Genomic DNA, 24,032 nt, shown 5'->3' on the forward strand with positions numbered 1-24,032 from the left:
AACACACCCCCAGTGCTGACCTTGGGAAACCTCTAGCAATCAAGAGTGGAGTTTTGGGGCAAGCCAGGTGTGCTCAATGTCGGCTGATGTGAGCACCTTCTGAAAGTGAGATCCTTTCACGTGGTTCATCATTCCCTATGCAAATAATTCTCGCTTATTTTACAGCTACACAAGGGTTCCACACTAGGGAATCTTTTTGAAAACTGTTTCCCCCACCCACCCCGAATTTAAAACACCTTTGATAGTTACTTTCCTTCCAATGCCCTTATCTGAAAACACTAAGGATTGCCAGATATATTGTTGCATCTGAGCTCTGCTTACGCAAGACCCAGCAATGAGGGGAAAGCAGGAATATCGTGTTTCTTTGGTCCTATGATGAGCTGCCAGCAGTGCGGAAGCAGAACTGGCAGCGACAGGTCCCTGAGAGGTTGTGGTGGGCAAGCTATGAGACCCCCTTATGGTGTGAAAACCCAATTTTGTCTATAGTATCTAGAGATATTGTGACCTCACACCTGCTTTCTGGCTAGGCATGGCCAGAAGAGTGGACATGAGCTGAACTGACTCTGAGATCTAACACAAATCTCAACTCGTTGTTCCAAAGCGTTTAACAGCACGGGGAGAATTCATCCATCTTGTCTGAAGTGAGTAGAGTAAAATGAGGAACTAAGGCTGCTAAGGAAAACCAGAGATTTCAAATAATATGTGTTATTCTGTGACATGGTCTCTGCTTAGCACTGTTCAGAGGTAGTGCACAAATGCAGCATTACTAAGAAAATGTAAACAAGACAATTTGAACATTGCTTAGCAGAGTTGGGTCCATCTTCTGAAAAAGAAACCCCAGTGTGTAGGTGTGCACTTAACTGGCATGTTCAGTTACTGAGACTGAGCTATGCACATTGGGATGGAGTTTCTTGAAGGTATATTTTAATTGTCTTCTGATATCCAGATCTAATCTCTAATTAGATCTATCTTTGGCCTTAAGATTTTTGCAATTAACCAAGTTAAGTGCTTTCACTGATATCTGCAGCCCCACAGAGAATTAAGGTCTGCAACAGTTTTCCATTCCTCTCTCCATGCAGTATTTCTGAAAAATGGCTTTGATTTTGACTTTTGAATGCAGTGTTCACAGAGTGCTGTTCAGAAGCCACTTCAGTACAGAATATATAAGGTGATAGAACGAAATGAGGTTTAGCCTCTTATTGAAGGCAAACCTGAAGTTAATCCCCAACTGGTAGAAAAATGAGCAGAAATCATAAATCTTTCACAACTGACAACTGAACAGACATATCCCAAAATATTAATCTTTAATTGAGGCATTGTTACTTCTAGGGTTTTCTTTAGAGGAATTATCCTGGGAATGCCACCGATAGCATTAAATGATACTTATTTGTGTAACAACTGGTTTAGCCCTTTATTTATTTATTTATTTATTTATTTGTATTTTACCTGAAAATGTATTTTCTTAGAGACCTTATAACAGCATTTCTGCATTATCAGTTCATTTTGTTCTCCTTTTTCCTGGATATACTGGCCAGGAAAAGGAACTTCCAGTCTATAATGGACAATTTAATTCACATGTTTTACTTTGTCCACATAGAAAAATGCAGTTTCTGGATCATTGAGGCATATGGATTATGAACAATACACTCCAAAAACTAGCTATCCAGACGGGGATATACTTACAAAAATCTTTTATGTCAAAGTCAGGATTTCACAACATAACACACTAATGCAAAATCCAGTAGCACCTGAAAGATTAAGGTAGCTGCTGCTATCGCTTGCACATACTTGAAAAGGATTTAAGGAAAAAAAAAAAAAAAAAGAGTAATACATTCTCCAGAGGACAGCAAGTGTATTTCAAAATAAAAAAGTGTGGGTTTGATTTATTTTTTCTCTCTCTTTTTCCCCCTCTTTCTGTATTTCTGTGAGGCTTATGGTAATTCTTTTGTTGGCTTTCCCCACCCCCCCCACCCCCCCCCCCAAGACTGTAGTTGCCATGTAACCAATTATACACAAAGCGACTGCTCGCCCCTCCAGTGCAAGTTCACGGTCATGTTTTCAGGCTATAGTACTGAACACTGTTTTCTCGTATACATATTCCCATAGTTTCATTAAAGATAGACACAATGTACAGTACTCATCTCTGGGACAGTAACATTTCAAATGGGAAAACCTTTTTGCTAAAACAGAAGTGAAGAGGCTACAGTAGGTATAGCCATCTAAGTATGAACTCTAGATCACAATTCCTAAACACTTGCCTACTGTACATAAGCACTAAAAATAGTCTTAGACATAGGATTTTATTTATATGTGCACGTATGTTCACCTCATCCCATATTCATGTTTGGCAACTATTTGGGAATTCAAAGGTGCAGCCCTCAGTAATTGTATTATTTAAAAAAAAAAGAAATGAAGCTTATCTATTCTATGAGAAAAAGAAATTCTCAAATATCAATTTCCAATTTTAAATTTAATTTCAATAGGAAAATATTAAAAATGTGCACATCTAAATTTTTCCATGTTCTGTATATACATATGTGTGTGTACTTATACATAGAAATGCTCATGTACCACACATATTCACAAAATTTAAGTGGAATATTTCTGTCCACTATTTTCCCCACACATATGACATCGTATCTTTAAAAATGTCAATAATAATATCATTAAAAATAATATTACATTTATTCCATCATTATGTTTTTTTAATTCTTTCTTCATCTTTATTATGTCCACTGAGCATTAGCAGGCCAAATTCTCCTTGCACTTCCACGGATGTTATGCCAACGGAATGTTGCTGACATCACATCAAGGACACATCTGGTTTACAGCAGCACAAGTGACAGGAGAATCAGGCCCAAATATCCCCAGGAAAATTAAAAACTGGCTGTATCTGCTCATATGGACCTGATGAAGATATACACACCACTGTCTAAAATCCCCTGAATGATTAACATGTAGCTCACCACAAAGTTTTCAACCAGTAGCACAATGAAACAAGCTCCCCCCACCCCTTTAATAAATGTGAGAAAATACCCTAAAAAATATGGAGAAAGCGTAAACATTGTGTATAATACATACCATATAATACATGACAGTTTTAGCATTTAACCTAAGCCACTTCCCTGACTAGTCAGGGGAGACCTGATAAATCACCAGTTAAGGGAAAGGAGAAAGGTATTTTAGAAATAAAGCATGTCTTTCCAATATAAATGACAACCCGTGTGTATTATATGGTATATACACACAGTACATACATGAAAACAAACTTATCTTTTCTAGTTTTGAGTATCAGTCTCTAAGTGAAGAAAACTGTTCTACAAAGCAGCTAGATTTCATGTTTAACATTCAAATTAATTTGGGGAGCAAACAAAGGTTCGTGCATCTTTCGACTCTGAGGTCTGACACTCATTCATACATTTTAAAAAAGCCCTCTTCAGCGTTACAAGCAAGTTATGGCAAGAATGCACTGTGATGCAAGACACATGACAATTGGCTTACCTTTCAAAGAGTTGGGTTTTTTTAAATAAATCTATCATATTAAGAAATGTGTGTTTGCCAAAAGTCTGTTAAAATTACATCAAAACAACTTTAAAACCTGCTCACTAAGGATAATTCAATTCAATGTCCTGTTTTTAAATGCTTAATTAACAGTTCAGAATATTGCCTGGTGTAGTTTTAATAAAGATGTGATATGAAGACCCATAAAAGAGTAAACATGTCTTCAGTTCAATTTGCTATGACAACAAAACTTCAAGAAACAGCCTTTTTGGCGAGACACGTTCAGTGTACAAACAATCCCTTGCAGTACCTCTGTGTCCTTAATGAATCTGTAACAGAACAGTGCTCCCTGTAAGCCATTATTCACAGAACATCTATTTCATGTCACATTCTGAAAAAGTCTCCTGCAGAACAGGTTAACAACAAATTGAACATTCAATATAAGTATCAAGGCCAGAAAACAAACAACTGGCCACTCCTTGTTATCAGCGCAGGTCAAATTTAAAATTTAAAATTTATGTTTAAAATTTTCAGGGGGTTGGGAGGTTTGGACTTTTTTCCCTATGGGACTCACCTTCTATCACTGGTTGGCTTCAAAATTTAGTTAAGTGGAAGATACTTTCTCACTGTAATTACATGGAATTCATATGAAAAACTAAACCTTACATTGGACAATATTTTAGAACACCAAAGTAAGCTCCATAAAGAAATACGGTATCTTCCAGTATATATGTATAGCTATTAAAAAAAAAAAAAAAATTAAAAAACCAACCAGCCAACCAACCCCCCCAAAAAAAACAAAAAGGAAGAAGTTTATACAAGCAGTTATAGTAAATTTGTTTCAATTAAAGATGCAACTCTCTCTCATTCCTGGCAAGAATAAATTTGTTCCGGCACTGCTTCTGCACAGTGCAACATATCCTGAGAAATTATTAAGAACAACAAAATACAGGGCTGTCATCATTAAGTTCTTGCACAAAACACAGCATTTAAATATCTTAAATAAAATAGCCAATAAAGTATATTGTATCTGTCACAAAATGGAGTATGTCCTGGGACAATGCTAATTCACCCATCACTGATAATTAGAAAAGGATTGCATTCAATTACTGTTAATATCTTCCAAGTTATCTGTGGCCAATAATGTAAAAGGAGGTAATTTGTAATTCAAGTTCTTTTTACTTTTTTCTTCAACTGGCTACAAGCTGAGTTCTAAATTTTACATTGAATTACAAGCCAAATTTAAAACAATCCCCCTCAGAGGAGCATTTTCTAATTTTGTGCAACTTTGATGCAGAGCCCAACACAGTCCTATGAAGAGAGACAGTGCATCTTTAAGCTGATTGGCACTGAAATCCCATTTTCTTTAACTACACTCTATTAACTTGGCCAAGTTATCTCGTAATTCTGTTAGTTCAAATATTTTTCCATCAAGAATTTCTAAAAGTGTCTTCAAGTTATTGCGAAAAGCTTCTTGCTCATTCTGACTTTTCTCCAGACGTTGCTCTAGATCAGACAGCTGTCCTTCCAGGTCTTTGTTTCGAATTTCTACTTCCTTCAGAGAAAATACACAACATGTTAATGTGTTATTAACAGAAAGCAAGTCTAACGTCCTGTTGGAAGCAGTGTAGTGCCCTGCTGGTACTCATGTGCTATTTTTGTCAACTGCTTTTTAAAATATTTTGTAACCCTTTACAGTGTACACTAGGCCAAAACCAGAACCTGAATTGTTACTACGATTGCATATGTACAGCCACTTTCTCCATTTTTCCCTAATTATCTGAAGGATGGAAACTTTTGGAGAGGGACAAACTTTAGTCAGTGAACAAATGATACACTTATTCAGGTATGTTATCACTTCTATCATTCAGAAACGTACTGCCTAATGAAAACACCTTCTCAGAGTTTACTTATGCTCAAGTATACCCTGATTTGCACTACATGAATTGCTCCAGGACAAGGTTCTTCACTGAAAGTTCTCATGCAAAAACCCATCCAGAACACTGCTTTGGAGGCAGAGGAGCACCACCTTATTCCCATCCCACATTACGGGCTTTGCACTCTGAAAATTAAGACCAGGAACGTAACCGTCCGAGCGGGTGTCACGGTGACTGTAACAAAGGTAAGGAAGGAGGTGCAAGCGGCACATCGTTCCTCCCTGGCGGCACAGCACCCACCTGTGGAGCAGGGACAACGGGAGAGCCACCGCTGCTGTACGGACAGGCCGCTCCCGTGCCGGGGGGGAAAGATGGAGAGGTGGTGTGTTGGACACAGCCCAGGGGGTCTGACCCTGAGCAAACTCAGTTCTCACTCACAAGGAGAAGCCCTTGGCGTCAGCCCCTGGGGCTCCTCGCAGCTCCAGCTTGCACCTGATGGGGGACGGTGCCAATCGTTCTGCACTGTGCAAGCCAGGTGGCCTCTGCACAATCAAACCACAAATGAAGCAGTCACCTGGGTCTGGAATAGCATATTGTTCTTTGTTCCATTCATGGCACACCTCATAAATTCATGCTAAATTTTGTGATTTCATTTACAAAAATCACTTTTCAAAGGCAGCACAGAGACAGTGTGTTTAGTATATCATACACCCTGTACAACCATCTCTGGAAAAGTGCATAATGAATTCATATTTACGTATGGTAACGTATTTTTCAACACTTCCTCCCTTTACAGTGGCTTTGTGTCACAAAGCTTTTAATAGGCCTGCTCTGAGATTTTACTACAACTATTTTTACAAATAGGAAGGGAGATTTGGCAGCAGCCAACGATCGCAGCATGAGCAACTCCTCTTTCAGCCCTCCAACTCTCTCACTGGTTTTGGTGTGATTCTTCTGTCTCCCTCAAGGCTGAGAAATACATTCATGTTTACATTGGAGAGATCTCAGCTAACCATAGAAAACAACCTGACCTACACAGAAAATACTTTGGTCATTCAAGAGGAACAGGTATGCAATGGCAGCCCTGTGTCAAAGCCCACGGCCTGAGAAAGGTATTTACTTGTGAGGGGCCTGATGGCAGCATTGACTGGGCACTGCACCCCTGCCCAGAGGAGGGATGGGGTGATGTGGCCAGTGCTCAGTTTCAGCTCCCAGCCTCTGTGGCAGGGGAGAGCTCTGGGCCCCCCAGCAGTGGTGCAGGTGGAGAAGACACAACATCAGGACGCTCACTGCCTCACAGCTGTGGCTGCTTGTGGAACCAAACTGAAGGCCTCGCTTACTTCTTGTGAGCAAATGGGCAAGTGAAAAACTACGGACTTTTGGGCACCAGTCTTGAACAGCCAGCACACCCGAGAGCAGGAATTACCCCTTATTGCCAGGATCAAGAGAAGAATTAATTTGTTTAGCACCAAATAATTTAGTTGCCAAAGCACTAAAAGAAGCTAGCGGGATAGAGGGCTTGTAGAAATTATATAAATAAAATGCATGCATGCTTATGCAGTGAACAGCTACACCCCTGCTGCTACAAATGAAGAAGACTGGATATAACCCAGTCACACCATGCAAAGGCTCTCCTTCATTGGGTCTACTCCTGCCGTCCAAGCCAAGTCCATACAAGTACTGCGTGGTGTAGTGATTGCACAGGTTCAAGAGCCTCTTGAGGGCCAAGTGATTACAATATAGGACATAAAATTGAAATCCAAGGTCCTCCCAGCTTTGCCAGAGTGACACAGAAAACTGTTTTTCAATATTTGCCCATCCAATTTGTCATTGCTTCTCTTCTAGTCACCAAATTTGTGTGCTCTACAAAGTCTCCTTGCCACTGCTTTTACCTCAGATATAATTAATTCCCGTAAGCAGGCAAGCCAGTGATGAAATAGACCACTGTGGGACAAATCTGTAGATACTTACATGGCTTTACATTGTGACATCTGAATAGAGCATTCTGTTGACCTGTACCTAGCACTGAAGAACCCCTTTCATGCCCTTCTGAGATATTATTAATGAAATATGTCATAAGCTGTTGTTTTTGATTTCTGGAGAAGACTGCTTCTTAAATTTATGTTTGACTCTTACACATTATTTACCCTAAATTAGTATTAATGTTTTCTGCATTGTAAGCTCATGTCTAGCTCCTGTGCAGTTTCCTGTTTCAAATCAGTCAACCTCAAAACTTGCTTCTTGATTGGAAGAGGTGGATTACATGTAATGCAATCTATTCCCCTAGCTGTGCCATTTCCCTGGCAGCTGATCTCATCCAACGATAAACTGATTCTTTGATACATTCAGTCCCTTTACAGGATGTATTTTGCACTTGGTTTTTTTACCTTTGTTTTTTTCAAGTTCTTCTTTCATCAGATGTAATAATTTCTCACATTGTTTTGTCTTACAGAATAAATAAATCATTACTAGTTATATTTGTTGCTTGCACTGTAGCAATCTTTTGCAGAATTCAGCGCAAGGATTGGAACAAAATATTCAAACCATACACAACAGCTATATTTAGGAATCAGCCATATTAATAAAGATATTCTGACCTACTGTGAGAGTCACACTGATCATGACTCACTGATATGACTTCTCTACGTTACTAATGGAATTATTAAAAAGGACCTCGATACTTAACCTTCAGAGTGATAACATATTGTTCTTCATTGGATTTTGCCAATGACTGATATCTAATTAATTCCTGATATATATGTATCAGAAATGCAATACACCTTGAAATACTAATTTCTTTGCATAGCATTTTTCATAGAGGGTTTTTACCAAAATATTTTAAAGTTATATAATCCACTTGCAAAGCACAAGAGAGAAAAATAAAGCACAAGAACAAAGAGTGAGAGAAACAGATACAAGCCCTGGAGAGAATCACTCTGAAAATAAATGATGAGTCAGGTAAGTGAACATATATGAGACAGTGTGAAGCTATAGCAAGTGATGTGACACTTGTAGGGTGAAGTGGCTTGGAGAACACCAGTGTAATCAAAGCAGAACAATTAGAGCAAAGCATAGACTCAAGATCTTTTTCCTGGGCAGCATCAGGGCAGTAATTAGTTCAAGCTTACGAAAGGCACCTTTTAACTCAGATCCTAAGTGATCCTTTAAATTTACTTGAATAGAACCATATAGAACCTTTTCCAGAAAGAGATCACTTACCACATGACATACGGACATATATACAAAATATATCTATTTGGTGATTAAAGAATCACAGAATCATAAAATCGGTTAGGTTAGAAGGGGCCTTAAAACAACGCAGCAAAGGATTTCAACCCTTTGTCATGGGCAGGAACCCTTTCCACTAGATAAAGTTGCTCAAAGTGCCGTCCAACCAGGCCTTGGATGTTTCCAGGGATGGGGCATCCAAAACTTTTTTGGGTAACCTGAAGCAGTTCCTCACCACCGTCACTGTATAGAATTTCATCCTAGTATCTAATCTGAACCTGCATTCTTTCAGTTTGTACCCATTACCCCTTGTCCTATCACTGCAGTTCCTGTCAAAGAGCCCCACTCTGTCTCCCTGTAGGCCCCTTCAGAAACTGGAAGGTTGTTACGAGGTCTCTGTGCAACCTTCTCTTCTCCAGGCTGAACAACCCCAACTTTCTCAGCTTATCTTTGTAGGGCAGGTGCTCCAGTCCTCTTATCAGCTTCATGGCCTTCTCTGGACTCACTCCAGCAGGTCCCTGTCCTCCCTGTGCTGGGGGCCCAGAGCTGATGCAGCTCTGCAGGTGGGGTCTCAGCAGAGCAGAGCAGAGCAGAGCAGAGCAGAGCAGAGGGGCAGAATCCCCTCCCTGGCCTTGCTGCCCACACTGCTCTGGATGCAGCCCAGGACACGTTTGGCTCTCTGGGCTGTGTGCACACACTGGTGGTTAGTTTTGAATTTTTCCTCTGCCATCAACCCCAAGTCCTTCTCTGCAGGGCTGCTCTCAATCAGCTATATATAAATATACCAAAATGGAACTACCGGACTTCATGAGGTAAAATTTCAATAAAAATTTACCATTTTCTAATCTTTCATCTCTTACTGGTCTCATAATTCTTCTTGCTAAGGATAGGTAATTCCTGGCTCACTGTTACTTTTCATATCATCTTACAATAAAATTACTGCATTTGCTACTGTTAGAACAATTTCCAACTCTCATTATAATGTTTCTTTTTAGTGCCTCACATAAATGCCTGTTCAGATGAAAACTTGTATTTTTAGCCTAAAGCCAGCAACAATTTTTGGAACAGGCAAGGTCAGGTGTACTCAAAATACTCTTTAAAGTAATAACATACTTTGTACAAACAAGTTGACGCAAGAATGGGGAAAAATGAATAAACTCCTTTTGATCTTTAGTGGTTTATTCTGCAGGTTAAAATTTGATTCATAGAGGTTCCAATTCATGTCATGCATTTCAAAGAATACCTTGCCAGTGATTATTAAGCTGTGGTTTAATTTGTGATTTGATGGGGCTTGCTTTCAGCATGCTAAGCCACAGAACAGAGAGGATGCCCTGTCAGGACTTTACAGTTGGAGCTATTTAATGCCTGAGTTTCCAGTACTTTCAAAACTCTGAAGCCTGAACCCAGAGTGCAATCCACCTAAGCTTTTGGTCAGCCTCATTCCAGAGATGTGACAAGATGTGGTGCTGGCAGGTCAGTGCAGCACCAGACAGGCAAGAGCTCAGATGGAGCAAGGGAGGATATAATGAGAGAATATCAATTCTAGCAGCCTCAGGTATCTGGCATTACACACAGTAAGAAACAACTGCTAAAAACCAATTAAAGCCCAATGTTTCTAAATAATTTCAAGAAAATGTAGAAAGAGTGTTTTTAAAGCCTGTACTATACAAGAGCACTTTAACCCTTACTTTTCTCAGGGCATGTTTAAAAGCTGAACACGAACTCATCTCAGGCTGATGATACACAGACAAACAGTTTCAGTGGAAGGCAAAAACTATGGGAAGACACTGCTGTGAAAATCAGAACTGTACAGGACATGTATTAGTGAAGAAAGTTTGCTAACCTGAGAGTGCTCTGTGGACTCGTAAAAGTAGTGTGGATCTGTTTCCTCAGATAACAATGGCAATTTAGAGCAGATAGAAATTTTGATACAAATTCCCAACCTAGCACCTTCAGTACAGTCTAACTTACACATTCATCTGGCACGTTCAGTGAATATAGCACAAGTTGCACAGGTGAACTGCTCACTTGCAGATAACTTTTCCCTTTTCCCTAAATTAAGATGATGCACTATAACTCACCTGTAACTTCTGGGTCAGAGAATCCCTCTGTGCCTGGAGCTCTCTGGCATTTTCAATTTCTTGTTTCAATCCTTCTATTTCCTAAAGGAGAAGAAACAACCTTGCTAGCAATGTGTTACCCGGCTTGGCCTCAGTGCTGGTAATCTGGTTGCTGCTTCTTCTTCTGAGCAACTCATTGCAACAATATCAGAACTGGAGGTCAGCTACTGCCCATCAGAGAACATGAAGCGTAAGCCCCGCTCCCAATTACTTCTGAATCACAGTCCCAAAACAGCAACTCCATTGTTAATGAACAACAATAGATATAAGCATTTTCTTTTGTAAAAGTCCAAGATTTCTTTTCTCCCCCTAAGAGATATGAAAAAAATTTTGACTGAAAATTTAAGGTCCCTTGTTAATTAAAAAATAAATAAATAAAAATTATACTTTAAATCCTATTAGAATCTACCCTTCTTCGTTTTTTCAAGAAAAAAATCCAATTTTCAAATGTAAACTGCTTATTATGTCACCAGCAGCAGCGCTGAACATGAAAAAAAAAAAAAAAAGTCTGTTTTGACTGATTTCTGTAAAAAGAGAATCTGAAAGAAATGGCATTTTTAATTTAGCAATTAGAAGACAATAAGCTATAAAAATAAGAAATTTAGATGAAATAATGAACAGAAGAGAAACCTGTTCTTAGCTTACTTTCAGAAGACAAGAATAGAAACACTTAATGAAAGTAAAAGGTATCAAACTTAAAACTATTAAGTACTCTTGTCCAGATGGGCATATTCACCTCCCAGAACTCCTTTTGGCAAGATTTCTTTGCAGCCAATAGCTCAGCGTAATTCAAAAGCGAATGGGCAACAAAATGGGAAACATTAGCAAGCTGAGCTGAACCAATTAAGTATGAGAGAGTTTGGAAAAGACTTTGTTCCATTTTGAGAGGATATGCTCTAATGACTGCGCCTCTCCTGCATCCTCCTTGGAAACACCTCACAGCACTGAGGGAAGTTTTGGCAAGTCACACTGCCCCTCCAAGCACGCACGCCAATGCCCACAGTCTCTGGTACAGGGCAAATAATTCTTCCTATGCAGCTGCTTCCATCACCTTTTTCCATCCATAAAGGGGCAGATATGCATTCCTCTAGGACCTATGCCAATGCAGGTGTTACTCCAATTCTTTTTATTTACTTGCTGCTGGTCCAGGCTGAGGCACATGGCATGATACCAAGTTTCAGGCTGGGGACTTAGCATGTGTTTAAGGAAATTGCTGATCCTATGGACCATAAAGGTCAGCTTTATTAACAGAGCCTGAAAAATAGACTGGCTGGACAAAGGCATTGATCTATTACTTGTTTCAAACCCTATTCTCCAGAAAATAAAGAAAGCATGCCTACAACAGCTTCCTCTCTTAGGGAATCTGGAATTCATCAGTGTGATGACTGCCCTGTGGAAACCACTTATGATTTACTTTTGCAACCAGAGCTGTTTGGTAAAAGCAAAGAGGAAAACATGATACTTTTTTTGTTGCTATCCAGATACCCAGCGCTATATATTGGACTGATGTAATTATACAAATGGACTGATGTAATTATATTAATGAAAATTTTCTAAGAAGCTGAAAATGTATTTACCTTGTAACATTTATAGTAAATAATTCAGTATCTAGCAGCCATCATAAGCTTAATATTGAAAGGCTTTAGAAATTATGTAATAGAAGAGCCCAAAATAAATGTTAGCAGATACCTCTTCTTTTTTCTTCAGTGTAGCCTCTAATTCCTGTATTGTCTGGTTTAATTCTGTTTTATGTGTGTGGACTGCATTGGCTTGACTGCTCACACACTCTAGTTCAGTCACCTGTTGAAATAAGTAGAAGAAACACATACAGAATTAATTTCAACATACTCAAGATACTATTACTTCTTTGCATCAATAGCTGCCTTTGAAACACACCATAACTTCTGGATGGCTTCTGTTGATTAAAATGGTGATGGTGTCCTTACAAAGTTAGCATAACATTCCATAATACATTGTTATGTAAGTGGTTGCTATGAATTCCTGGAAACAAAAAAAAAAAAAATCTTTTGTTATAGGCTGAAAAGAAAACTAATTAAAACTTATACTAATTATTGAAAGTTTTAAGAAAGTTCTGAATTACCACTTGATGACTAAACACAGACCTGTCTAACTAACCTCTCCATCTGACACTTTTTAATGTTCTACCACCTTACTAAAAGCCACAATGTTCACACACTTCCTAGAAAGCCAATTAACATTTCACAGCATCACTTTCCGACTCGGCATAAACAGTGTAATAGCAGACACTCAGCCACCAAAGTACAGCTGCCAACTTCTAACTTTCCCTGGTAATGGAGCTTATCTCTCAGTCACAAAGGCAACAGCTAATATCACAATTTGGATTTGCTCAGTTCCCCTTTTATCAGCAGACAGCAAGCACGCTCCATCTGCCCTTGGATAAGTTAAGATACCTGGCAGTGGTACGCACTTTTGTTTTATTTTATAATCAAAAGGATGCTAATATTCTGCCACTCACAGATAGACAGTTTCAAAAAACAGCTTCTGCATCAAAGAAACAAAATGCATGCAGCTAGAGCCTACACAGAAAAGTTTCTGTTCATGTACCTCTCACACTACAGGTCCAAATATTAGAGAACTCTCAAACCACATGTCTGCCTGGATGTGTGCACTAAAATATTTTTGTTTAAAAACTAAAACCTAATGACGAATTTTTCCCCAGAAGTTATGAGCCTGTCAATCCTAATACATATTTTTCAATAGAGTTGCACCACATACCTACAAATCTGGACAAGAAACTCCTTTGAACAAAGCACTAGTTAATTCTGCAACAAAAACTTTTAACACTCAATTTAATGTTCTTGGAGAGGTAGCCATTGGACAGAGGGCAGACATCTTCCAAGACAATTTTATTTCTTAGGTAAAATAATATCTCAGGGAATCAAGGCTGCTGCTCTCCAGCACCAATGTCCCCTAGCTAATAAAGCCACTGTGGTACCAGTAATTTCAGACTGAACTATTCGTAGGCTCAAAAGGTAGATTACTGAATCAAGTCCAAGAAAAGTCAAGATTAAATACAAGGAAATTAAAACAACTTCTTTCTGAATCACAGGACACAAACCTCTCCTCTGCAATAGCCATGATGAATCTAGGTTCTTCTACTGGAAAGTTATTGGTTAGACATTTTTGCACATGAGGTTTATAATGGAGAGAACTGAGATCAGAACAAATTCCTGGCAGGGGCTAAAAGCAACGAGGGAATAGGCAATATATAGCTTGGTAACACAAAACGCCCCATCCACCCCAAAAAACTTTCTTATTTACTGGAATTATCCCAAAAAGAATACCAATGCTCACTAAAAAAACGAATAGTAATTTGCTTTGTTTTGCTTAGTTTATATGTCACATGAAGACTCAGATGATTTTCTCAATTACACATGTATATCTGTATTTAGATTCTTATGGTACTGTTACAGTGTTCACCACTGCAGTTACACAAACAAGAACTGGAACACATCGATGAGGACAAACCTGTGTCTTCACAGTGTCTGATCTTGCATCTAGAGAGAGCAAGAATCAGAAAGGCACAGAGCAATTTAGGCTGGAAAGGGATAGGTGGCCACCTGGCCAAGGCCTCCTGCTCAAAACAGGGCCAATTTTGAGATCACATTTGCTTGCTCAGGGTCTTGCCCAGTCAAGAATCCTTCGCTTCCAAGCAGTGAAGTTCTGACGTTGTGACAGTTCTGACATTGCAAGTTTATGAAGAGCTCTAGCTCTTCCCTAAGTTTTGCTGGAACTGTCAGACTCACTCACCCCTTTCACCTTCAGCCCTTCTGATGTTTAACTTCTCAAACATTTCCAAGCTTTCCTGCTGAGGTGCTGAATAGTAACTTCCAAGAAGACAATCTCTCTTTTAAAGCTGTTGTGCTCACCAAGACCCACTGGCCCTTACCAAGCGCCAGGGCATAATGCTCACTCACACAAAACCTCAGCTGGAGAGACAAAAGTAAGCCCAGTCCCCAAACTCCTCTGTCCTACAACCTCATGCCTTGAAGCAAGCCTGCAGAGGTCTCTCATCCTGTGACTAAAGAAGCACTTGGACTCCTACTGTTCTCCATACGGTTTCCTTTTGGGTGGCACACATAGAGAGGATGTATGTATTGGTGCAAGCTTGAAATCTAAAGGATTGATGAACTGAACTGATGGATGAAATGTCACTGTTCTAGGTTGCATCTATTACTGCTGATTAAAAACACCTCCTGCAAGAACCCTGCCAGGTGCACAGCTCATGAATACTCCCAAGTACACTCTGGTCGGCCCTAACGCAACACACTTACTGAAATTGCTTAAGCAAACACAGATGATTATTCTTAACAGAACAGGCCATGCTCCCACAACCTTCTTGCCAACAGAGGCAACTGCTCTCAGAAGGACAATTAATTACTAGCACTAAAAAGACTGTAATGTCTTACTCTAGTCCAGCTTTTCTCTGGGCAAACATCCATCTCTTACGGATCATGCAAGAAAATAATGTTCAGCTGTTTTGTTTACTGTTGATTGAAAACTCAGTAAGTTGGGAAAGAACAAATGCAATTAAAAAAAACTGAATTACTTCAATCAGTCATTTAAATGACCATTCCTATAGAGATCTGAAAAGATGTCAAATATCTTCATGTCTTTAACTTCTTGAGAGTACCTATAAAGAAGAAAAACATATTGTGACCCTTTCAAAAAGATCTGTAGAGTAAGATGGGCTGGAAAATGATGTAATATAAAGAATATGCAATTGAAAACAGAAGTAACAAAAGATAAAGCTCTAGGCAAAAATCTGGATAGCATTTACTTGTTCTGTTTCTTGTTTCAAATTGCATTTAATTTTCTCATGACCAGCGGTCCAAAAATCATTACAAGTAACTGTTTATGCATTATGCACAGAAGGGGGCATACAAGGAAGTTAAAGTGCTTTAGCCTGACCCTCCCACAGGCTATTATCATGGACACCTCCTCATTCAGGGTTTCAGGTTTAAAAGCAAGGCTCAATCAATCCTTCAAACCCTTGCACAGCAGTATCCAGCAACGTACCTGTGATTACACCTCATTTTGAGTACAGAATTCAGACTGAAAGAACAGTCTTTGAACAGTAACTGACTAAACAAAGTCCTGCTATTGTGCTACCATAAGACTGCATTGACTTGCATATCTGAAAATGTCGATAACTCTGGCTTCATATTTGAGACTGAAAAAAAAAAAAAGGTACTGTTCTCAGCCTCTGTTTCTTTACTTTGCATTTGTCATCCAGGTAAGGATTGCATGTAAGGAATATATTCTGAAAAAGCTTTTTAGTGGCTATTTAGTGTGCAAAGTCTTCTAGCATGTGGATGTTATACTTAACTGCCTACTTCAGTGTGAAATACATCAGCTGAAGCAGGACAGCAAGGCAACTCCTTCTGGTAGAGCCTAGACCCTCCTAGCAGAGGCTATACTAGAGTTTTCTGGACATTTTAGTCAAGGTCAAACAATCTATAAATGCAGGAAGATTCCAGGAAGCGATTTTCATTGCAGCAGAGAGCTAGCACACTGGACTGCTGGGAAGACTGAAGGACTGAGGCTTCAGTACACACAACACAACAAGGAGTAACAGTCTTGGTGTGAGCTTAAGAGGGTGACTGCCCAAAGCTTCAGAAAACTGAAAAGACTCTCAAGAAAATTCTGACGACAGAAAATTACTTTGCAAGAGACTTCAGGCAGACAGAAGCAAAGAAGTGGGAATGACACAAGTATTTTGTGTGGTGACCTGCCCCAAGCAGATATTGACTAAATGATTCTGTGCTGTGTTTTCTCCAGCTGCATTAATTTTTTCAAACCACTTTCTTGAGACGAATTGTACAATTCAGTACCAACATATCATGAAATTCCTTTTTAACTACACACAGAAATTATTCCAACTTCTACAGAAAGGCAAAACAAGGTGGACTAGAACACAGAATGCATCTAGAACTCAGAATCCATTACACAACTGTAGAATAATGCAGGTTGGAGAAGACCCTGAAGATCATTGAGTCCAACAGCTTACCCACCACTAAGCCATGTCTCCAAGTACCACATCTACATGTGTCTCAAACACCTCCAAGGATGGTGACTAAACCACTTCCCTGGACAGCCTCTTCCAATGCTTGACAACTCTTTCTGTGAAGAAAGGTTTCCTACTAACTAAACTAAAACTGGGAACAACTCAAGGCCATTTCCCCTGGTCCTTTTCCTTGTTACTTGGGTGAAGAGACCAACCCCCACCTACAGCCTCCTTTCAGGCAGCTGTAGAGAATGATGAAGTCCCCTCTGAGTCTCCTTTTATACAGGCTAAACACCCCCAGCTCCCTTAGCTGCTCCTCACAGGACTGGTGCTCCAGGCCCTTTCCCAGCTCCACTGCCCTTCTCTGGACTCATTCCAGCACCAAAATAAGCTTCCTGACCCGAGGGACACAAAACTAAACACATGATTTGAGGTGTGGCCTCACCAGTGCCCAGCACAGGGGGACAATCCCTGCCCTGCTCCTGCTGGCCACACCATTGCTGATCCAGGCCAGGATGCCATTGCCCTTCTTGGCCCCCTGGGCACACCCTGGCTCACGTTCAGTCACTGTCACCAGCACCCCCAGGTCCTTTCCAGCCACTCTGCCCCAGCCTGTGGAGCTGCCTGGGGCTGCTGTGACCCAAGGGCAGGACCCGGCCCTGGGCCTTGTTGAACCTCACACCATCGGCCTCAGCCCGTGATCCAGCCTGTGCAGATCCCTGTGCAGAGCCTTCCTGCCCTCCAGCAGATCAGCACTCCCACCCAGACTGGTGTCACCTGCAAACTGCCTGAGGGGCACCTGATCCCTCATTCAGCTCACTGATAAAGAGATTAAACAGGACTGGCCGCAGTACTGAGCCCTGGGGAGCAGCACTGGAGACTGGCCACCAGCTGGATGTAACTCCCCTCACCGCCACTCTCTGGGACCAGCTGCGCAGACAGTTCTTCACTCGTATTAACAACATATATTCAGTGTAGCTGTACCCTATTTTCTGTACCTGACACTACTAACTCGTTGTTTCTATATTGTATTTTTTCCCTTTTATTTACTATTTTATTTACTATTTTATTATTAGATGCAATATCCAAGATTTACTAGGCCAAGCCACAGTGCAGAACATGTATAGTGCTCACATGCAAGATTGAATTAAAGTATTAATTATGTATCTTTACCTGATCAAGTTACATTCCTAAAAGGATTGTAACTATGACTGTGACAGTATTGTTCTATCAATAATTGAAGATGAACTTCCCACAAAGAAAGGAGAAGAGAAATGCTATTTCATGGACCAGCAAAACTGTGGATAACTGCATAAAGTTTCACATAATATATGCAGAGAAAACCTCTCAGTTTGTAATGGCAGTCAGTACTACGAAGCACAACAGCATGCAACAAGCTAATCATAAAAATTATTCCAGTGTAGGTTTCAAGAATAAAAAATTCTGGAAAGACTTTTGGCATTAAGAAATATGAAAATGCAGAAAACAAGGAAAATTGCTTTTCAAGGCTGATTCCGAAGGAACAAAAAGCACACAATGGTATTATTCATATAAATCACTTCTGACAGGAAATTAATTATTGTAGTTTTCCAAGATTTACCCATAGATAAAATAATAACCTCAGGGTGAGTGTTGTGCACTACCAGCAATTTATTACTTTTTCCAACAGAGAAAACAGTTAGAAGATTTTGCTGAAAAGGACACATTTCTGTCTGTGGGCACTGATGCCTTAAGCCACAGAAATACCAAAATGTTTTCCTCATTTCTTTACAGATGAAGTAGGAATACCTATCATCTGCTTGATTTTTGTGAAGAAAGCAATGGAACTGTAGTAGGAATCTTTGAAAATACAAGTTTACCAGAATTGATGGCTTGACCTTCATCCATCCATGCATTACTATTTGCAATTGATAAGGTAATATTAAATTCAACACACATCCCTTTCCCTGCAATCTAATTAGCAAATACTTTTTCCAGTCACCTGGCCAATTCATGAAACACATTAAATAACAAACATCCTTCAGTCCTCAGGATCTAAAGCCAGTAATTTTCTTATTCTCCTGCAGAGTTTTGGAATTATAGGATGTGTTTCATTCTTCAAGTTTTAACTACATAAACATCTTGTCAAATGCCTCCACAAAGGATGAGTTTTATAGCTTGCAGACAAATGTATCTTAACACTTTTCTTAGGATTTTCTAGAAATAAGAAGATGGAGGATAAGAGAACACTTCTGTGAAAAATTTATTTTATTAGCCAGAGTCAGAGTAGCGTAGTTGGTGGTTTGTTGTTTTTTGGGGTTTGTTTCCAAATTATTATCTTGTATATGACACATTCAGTGAATGTGTATTCCCAGGGGAAAAAAAAAAAAAAAATTAAAAGAACTTTAACAAAACAGTCTTGGGTCTCCTAAATGCAAATCTTTTAAAACAAATTAAAGCAAACTGAAGAAGACCAAAAATACTTCAATCCACCATAATTTAAAAAAAAAAAAAACAAAAAAACCACCAAACCAAAACAAAACAAAACAAAACAACACAACAACAACAAAAAAGGCAAGCAAATTCACATTTTGAGTCAAGGAACATAACCTGATACAGCTTCTCTGTCTGAAAAGAGACCATCTATTCAGTAAAGTGTAATTATCAACCAAGGGTTGAATCTTTGTAAATGCTAGGTGGATTATCGGTACTCAGAATCATGGACACAAGGGAGATTAAAATATGTGCTGTGTTTCAGAATTCTTCTCCTAAGAAATTCTCTGATAGTCTGAAGATTGACAATACATACCAGTTCAAAAATAATAGAGCACTTATAATAGCTGAAATGGCTATTGAAGGGACCAAAATGTGAGAAAAAAAACCCAAAAAACCCAACATATGGTCTGAACTAAAAGGCTTGTATTTTTTTTCCTTTGGTATCCCCTAATGCCATGCAAAAAAATGGTCATCTATTTTCACTGTAAACAAGAAGTACAAAGCTGATATCTAACCACATGCTAATTACAGTATCTTAAGGAGAAGATTATACTTGGTTAATCATTTTTCTTTAATCAATCAAACATGATTTATTCAAAATTTATTCAAAGCTAAATTTGAATTGTTCATTAGGAGTGACACAGTCTTAAAGGGAGAATGATGAGAGATAGACACCACATTAAAAAGGTGAATTACCAATAATTTTTTTGGATCAGAACTCCACTCATAAATTTATTGTTAGCATGCTTTCTGTCACCTTCCTTCATATTTCCACTGTTATATAATGTTTGGGCATTTAAAACTAAACAGCTCTCTACAATAGTCACAGGGTTGCTAACAAGACTTCTTAGCAAATATGAAGACCATGTTACGGCCTCCAATTCAGCAGACAACTTCATCACATCACATTTGCATGCTTAAAAGTTAGTTTTGGCTATTCAAGTACTAATGCAGCTGATGGAAATGTGGAGGTGACTTCTAAAGAGTCTGCAAAGATTTTCTACAGATAATCTGAACAGATGGTTTATACAGCATTCCATACTTGTGAAATTTCACAACTCCTTTTACAGACTGTTGTTTTCTTTAAGTGACACAGAAACAGTCCAATAAAATGACCACTGTTTTATTTTGGAATGCTGATGCAATTTTTCAATATCCATTTTAAAATTTCTTCTAACAGTAGGAAAATCATGGTGTTTTATTTGTCAGGTGGTTTTAACAACTACATAAGATATCTCACACTTATTTCATTCATTGAATGAAGGAACACAATAGCCTAATTTTTATCTTATATTCTTGGAAATTCTTGTAGAATAACAAGCTAGAACTCAAGAGTTTACCTCTCTGTTCTTTCATGACTATCCAGGAGCTTGATCACCTCCCTTCACCTCTTTTTATCTTTTCCTGAAGATGAATAATCTTCAAGTACTGCGGCTCTTCTTACTATGCACTGGTGTTATTACTTTGTGCTATTGCCCAGTGTCATAGGATGATTTACTTTAGCAGATAGCGTATATGAAAAAATTAATCATTTTCATTTTTAACATGACAAAGACAGAACTTTGGGTTACTTTCCATAATTTATATCATCATTCAATCCTTTCCTCTTTGTGGTATCAGGATTAATGTTAGGGCCCATGCTATTCTATTTGTCTGAAGTAGCTTACTTCAGGGTTTTTCTTTTTGTTACTGAGCTGTTCTAAACTCATTAATCCCTTTTGATGTCAAAAAGCTACGCAAGGTGTGTAGGAGTGCTCACCAGCCCAATTTAAGGGAATTTTTTTGTCATTTCTGAGCAGATTAGAGAAGGCTGAGAGCTCCAAGTTAAGCTCGTGACTGGGCATCATATTTTCCTAGAATTATCTCTTTGTATTTGAGAGGGGAAAATACATATACCCATTTAGCAAACTTCTGAAAAATAAACTGTCTGGCAAAATATCAAGTACAGTGTTTCTGAATTAAGCTTAGAATGTACCAGGAGAAAGCACAAAACTTTAATTTATTGAAAATATTCCACTCAGCCACACTGAATCTGTATTCTGTTTTATCTCAGCTCTAGGCATTATTAAGGCAGGGAACAAATGGAAGAAGTAAGATAAAGGCCTCAGAGAAAGCAAACGAATGTAGGTTAACACAAAAAACTGAACTGATAGATAAGTAAACCTTATACTTACTCAGAGACGGCAAAAAAAGAGTAAATTTAATATAAAAATGCAATCAAAATCAAAGAAAGAGAAGCAACCTTAGACAGTCTCCTTAAGAGTGAAACACTCTTCATGCTTTTGTCACTACAAGAATTAGCAGGAAAAAAAAGATTACTATCTTAGACTGAAATTGTTAATGGAAAACATTGCTAAAATTACTGGAAGACTTCTGCCAACTCTAGCAAACTGCAAAGAAGCAGCTTTTCATCTATGAACAAACATAAAAGCCAAAGCCACCCCTCCCCAAATACACCTACTAGCTGGAATTTGGATTGTGACTAGAACTTGAGATAAGACAAAGGGCATGCTATTGTCCAATCATCCCAGGTCTCGGGAGAAGAATATATCCACAGGTAATACTGGAAGAGAGACTGGAATGCTAAAGTCTCAAACATCCAGAAGGCAATCTGCCAATGTGCCAAGTACACATCCAAGTGCAGAGGGCAGCCCGGGCAGTATCAGGGACATTCACATGTCCCCGAAGGGGGTCATCTCTTCTGATGGGCCATAATGGGCCATATTGAACTAAACTGCAAGGGCATAACAGGCAGCTGTAATGACTTAGACCATCAAAGACTCCTGAACTATCCCCCGACTCACAGTGAACACACAGATATGTGTTTATAGACACTGACTATTCAGTGTTGTTTCACTCTAATCTGTCTGAAAAGATTTATTAACAAGAACATGATTCACCCTTGACTTCCAGAGCAGGACGTAATTTAGACGATACATAATCTCAGGTGATATTAATTCCAGATTAATTCCAGATTAATTAATTTAGGGAACATTTTTTGGATCAACTGCAGCCACATGCTTATACTGAGCAGATAAACTGCACAGAAAGACAGCACAAGGCAGGGAATGAACACTTGCTGTCATATGTACTGTAACCAACAGTCACCAGATCTGCCATTTCAACAGCACATTATTGTTCTGTGTAAGAAAGAAGCACCTGACTTGCAGTTTATTTTTGAAGTGAGGCACTAATTAAATTTGATAGACCAGTCTCCAGTATGCAGTTTAGAAGAGTTTCTGTATTGCAATGCACTGTAACCGATTGAAATAGATTTTTTTTTAACACTATACGCATATTTTTGCCTAGTGAATTCAATTTTGTTGAGTTAGCCAAGTCTGTATTTTTCTAAAAGCAATTCCAACAGAGGGCACTACTCCCAGTGAAGTACTCTATTGCAATTTACTGGTATTCCCAGAGAGAGTTAGGCACGGTGTTCTTATATGCTTTGTGAGACATCAACAAGTCCTGAGGTCACAGGCTACAGAATCATCTAATAAAGGCATGTAAACAATCAAAAGATCACAGGGCAGATAATACCCTGCTATGGATGTTGTGTTTCCTCAGCAGTACAAATAACTGCAGGAAATTTGCTGAGAAAAAGTTATGAAAAAATCATCATCTATTTATAAATGTAGTCTCAAAGACTGAATTACTACTGTTAAATGTAGCATCATATGAAAGCAAAATGAAATGCTGAAACCTCCTATATTCATTAATTTTATTTTCATTAATTTTATTTTCTGGTAACAGATTTTAAATAAGACTTGACCAAGAGTGGAAGTAACATAAAAAAAAAAAATAAAGGGATCTTTGCCTGTCTTGTTTGGTTGAGTCTCCCAAGGCAAATACATGTTGTTACTGTGTATTACTTTTCTTTCTTATGTCTTAAAACAATTTTATTGTCTCAGCTTTGCAACACAAGCTGTACATTTTTTTAGGAAGAATGCTACCTTATTATGTCCACATTTTAGCAATGAGCTTTTCACTGTAAAGCTATCTAGTGTTCAAATTCACCTGAACATTTGCACTGTAGTACCTTCAATACAAGGCTGTAATTTAAATAATTTTATCAACAGTGGCTGTTATAATCTATTCACAAACCTGGAGCACAGGCTACAACTCCCACTTTTCCAAATCAGAAGCTTAAATGAGATGACAGGCGAAGTGGCAGTCTCCCTCTGTACAAACAGACATGACAAGCTTCTGCTTGACTGGAACATTTCTGAAGCAAAGTTCAGTCAGCAACTGCCAATTTCTTGAACTGAAAGCACTTTGCATGAAGAACCAGTCTTAATTACATTTCACGCGCTCTGTCCAGTCAGCTATAGCACACACAGTTACAGTCTGTTGGAAGTTGCTGTTTTTTCCTATCAAATCCTTTGCCTGGGACTTCAGCAGTGTTGTCTGCAAGTCAGTCTAGGTGCAGGACATCCCCAACAACTTGCCATTTCCCTAGGTTTCTTAAACTGCAGGGTATTCTTGTTTCTCTTCCACGCAGGTTAGGTGTAGACCGCTGGATTTCTCACACCTCAGATGAATACAGGATTACTCTCGGTACTACCTAAACAGCCTCCAGTTAGACAAGTCCAGCACAGGTCTGAAAGACAGATTTTGCAGGATTTGGCTAGCTGTAATTGCCATATCTTATTTCCTATAGGTGAGTACAGCATATAAAACCAAATTGAGAGGTCTGCAATATTCATATTTCTTTTTCAACTTATTTATGTTTTAATGCATAAAATTGCAGTGGTTTAGTTTGGTTTTTTTGCTTTTTCCGAA

The 24,032-nt window shown here is 38.9% G+C and overlaps 1 protein-coding gene across 1 annotated transcript in view; it reads right to left on the reverse strand.

The window, feature by feature from the left end:
* Nucleotides 1-2,026: 2,026 nt before the first annotated feature.
* Nucleotides 2,027-24,032, reverse strand: part of HOMER1 (homer scaffold protein 1) — an 87,746-nt gene continuing 65,740 nt past the window's right edge. Inside the window, exons 7-9 of the mRNA XM_040090004.1 lie at nucleotides 12,416-12,526; nucleotides 10,688-10,768; nucleotides 2,027-5,056 (exon numbers count right to left, since the gene is read on the reverse strand). Coding sequence (XP_039945938.1) covers nucleotides 4,868-5,056; nucleotides 10,688-10,768; nucleotides 12,416-12,526 — 381 coding nt within the window. The 3' untranslated portion in view covers nucleotides 2,027-4,867. The remainder of the gene's footprint in view (nucleotides 5,057-10,687; nucleotides 10,769-12,415; nucleotides 12,527-24,032) is intronic.

The sequence above is a fragment of the Hirundo rustica genome, chromosome Z, assembly GCF_015227805.2.
Source record: "Hirundo rustica isolate bHirRus1 chromosome Z, bHirRus1.pri.v3, whole genome shotgun sequence".
Lineage (NCBI taxonomy): Eukaryota > Metazoa > Chordata > Aves > Passeriformes > Hirundinidae > Hirundo > Hirundo rustica.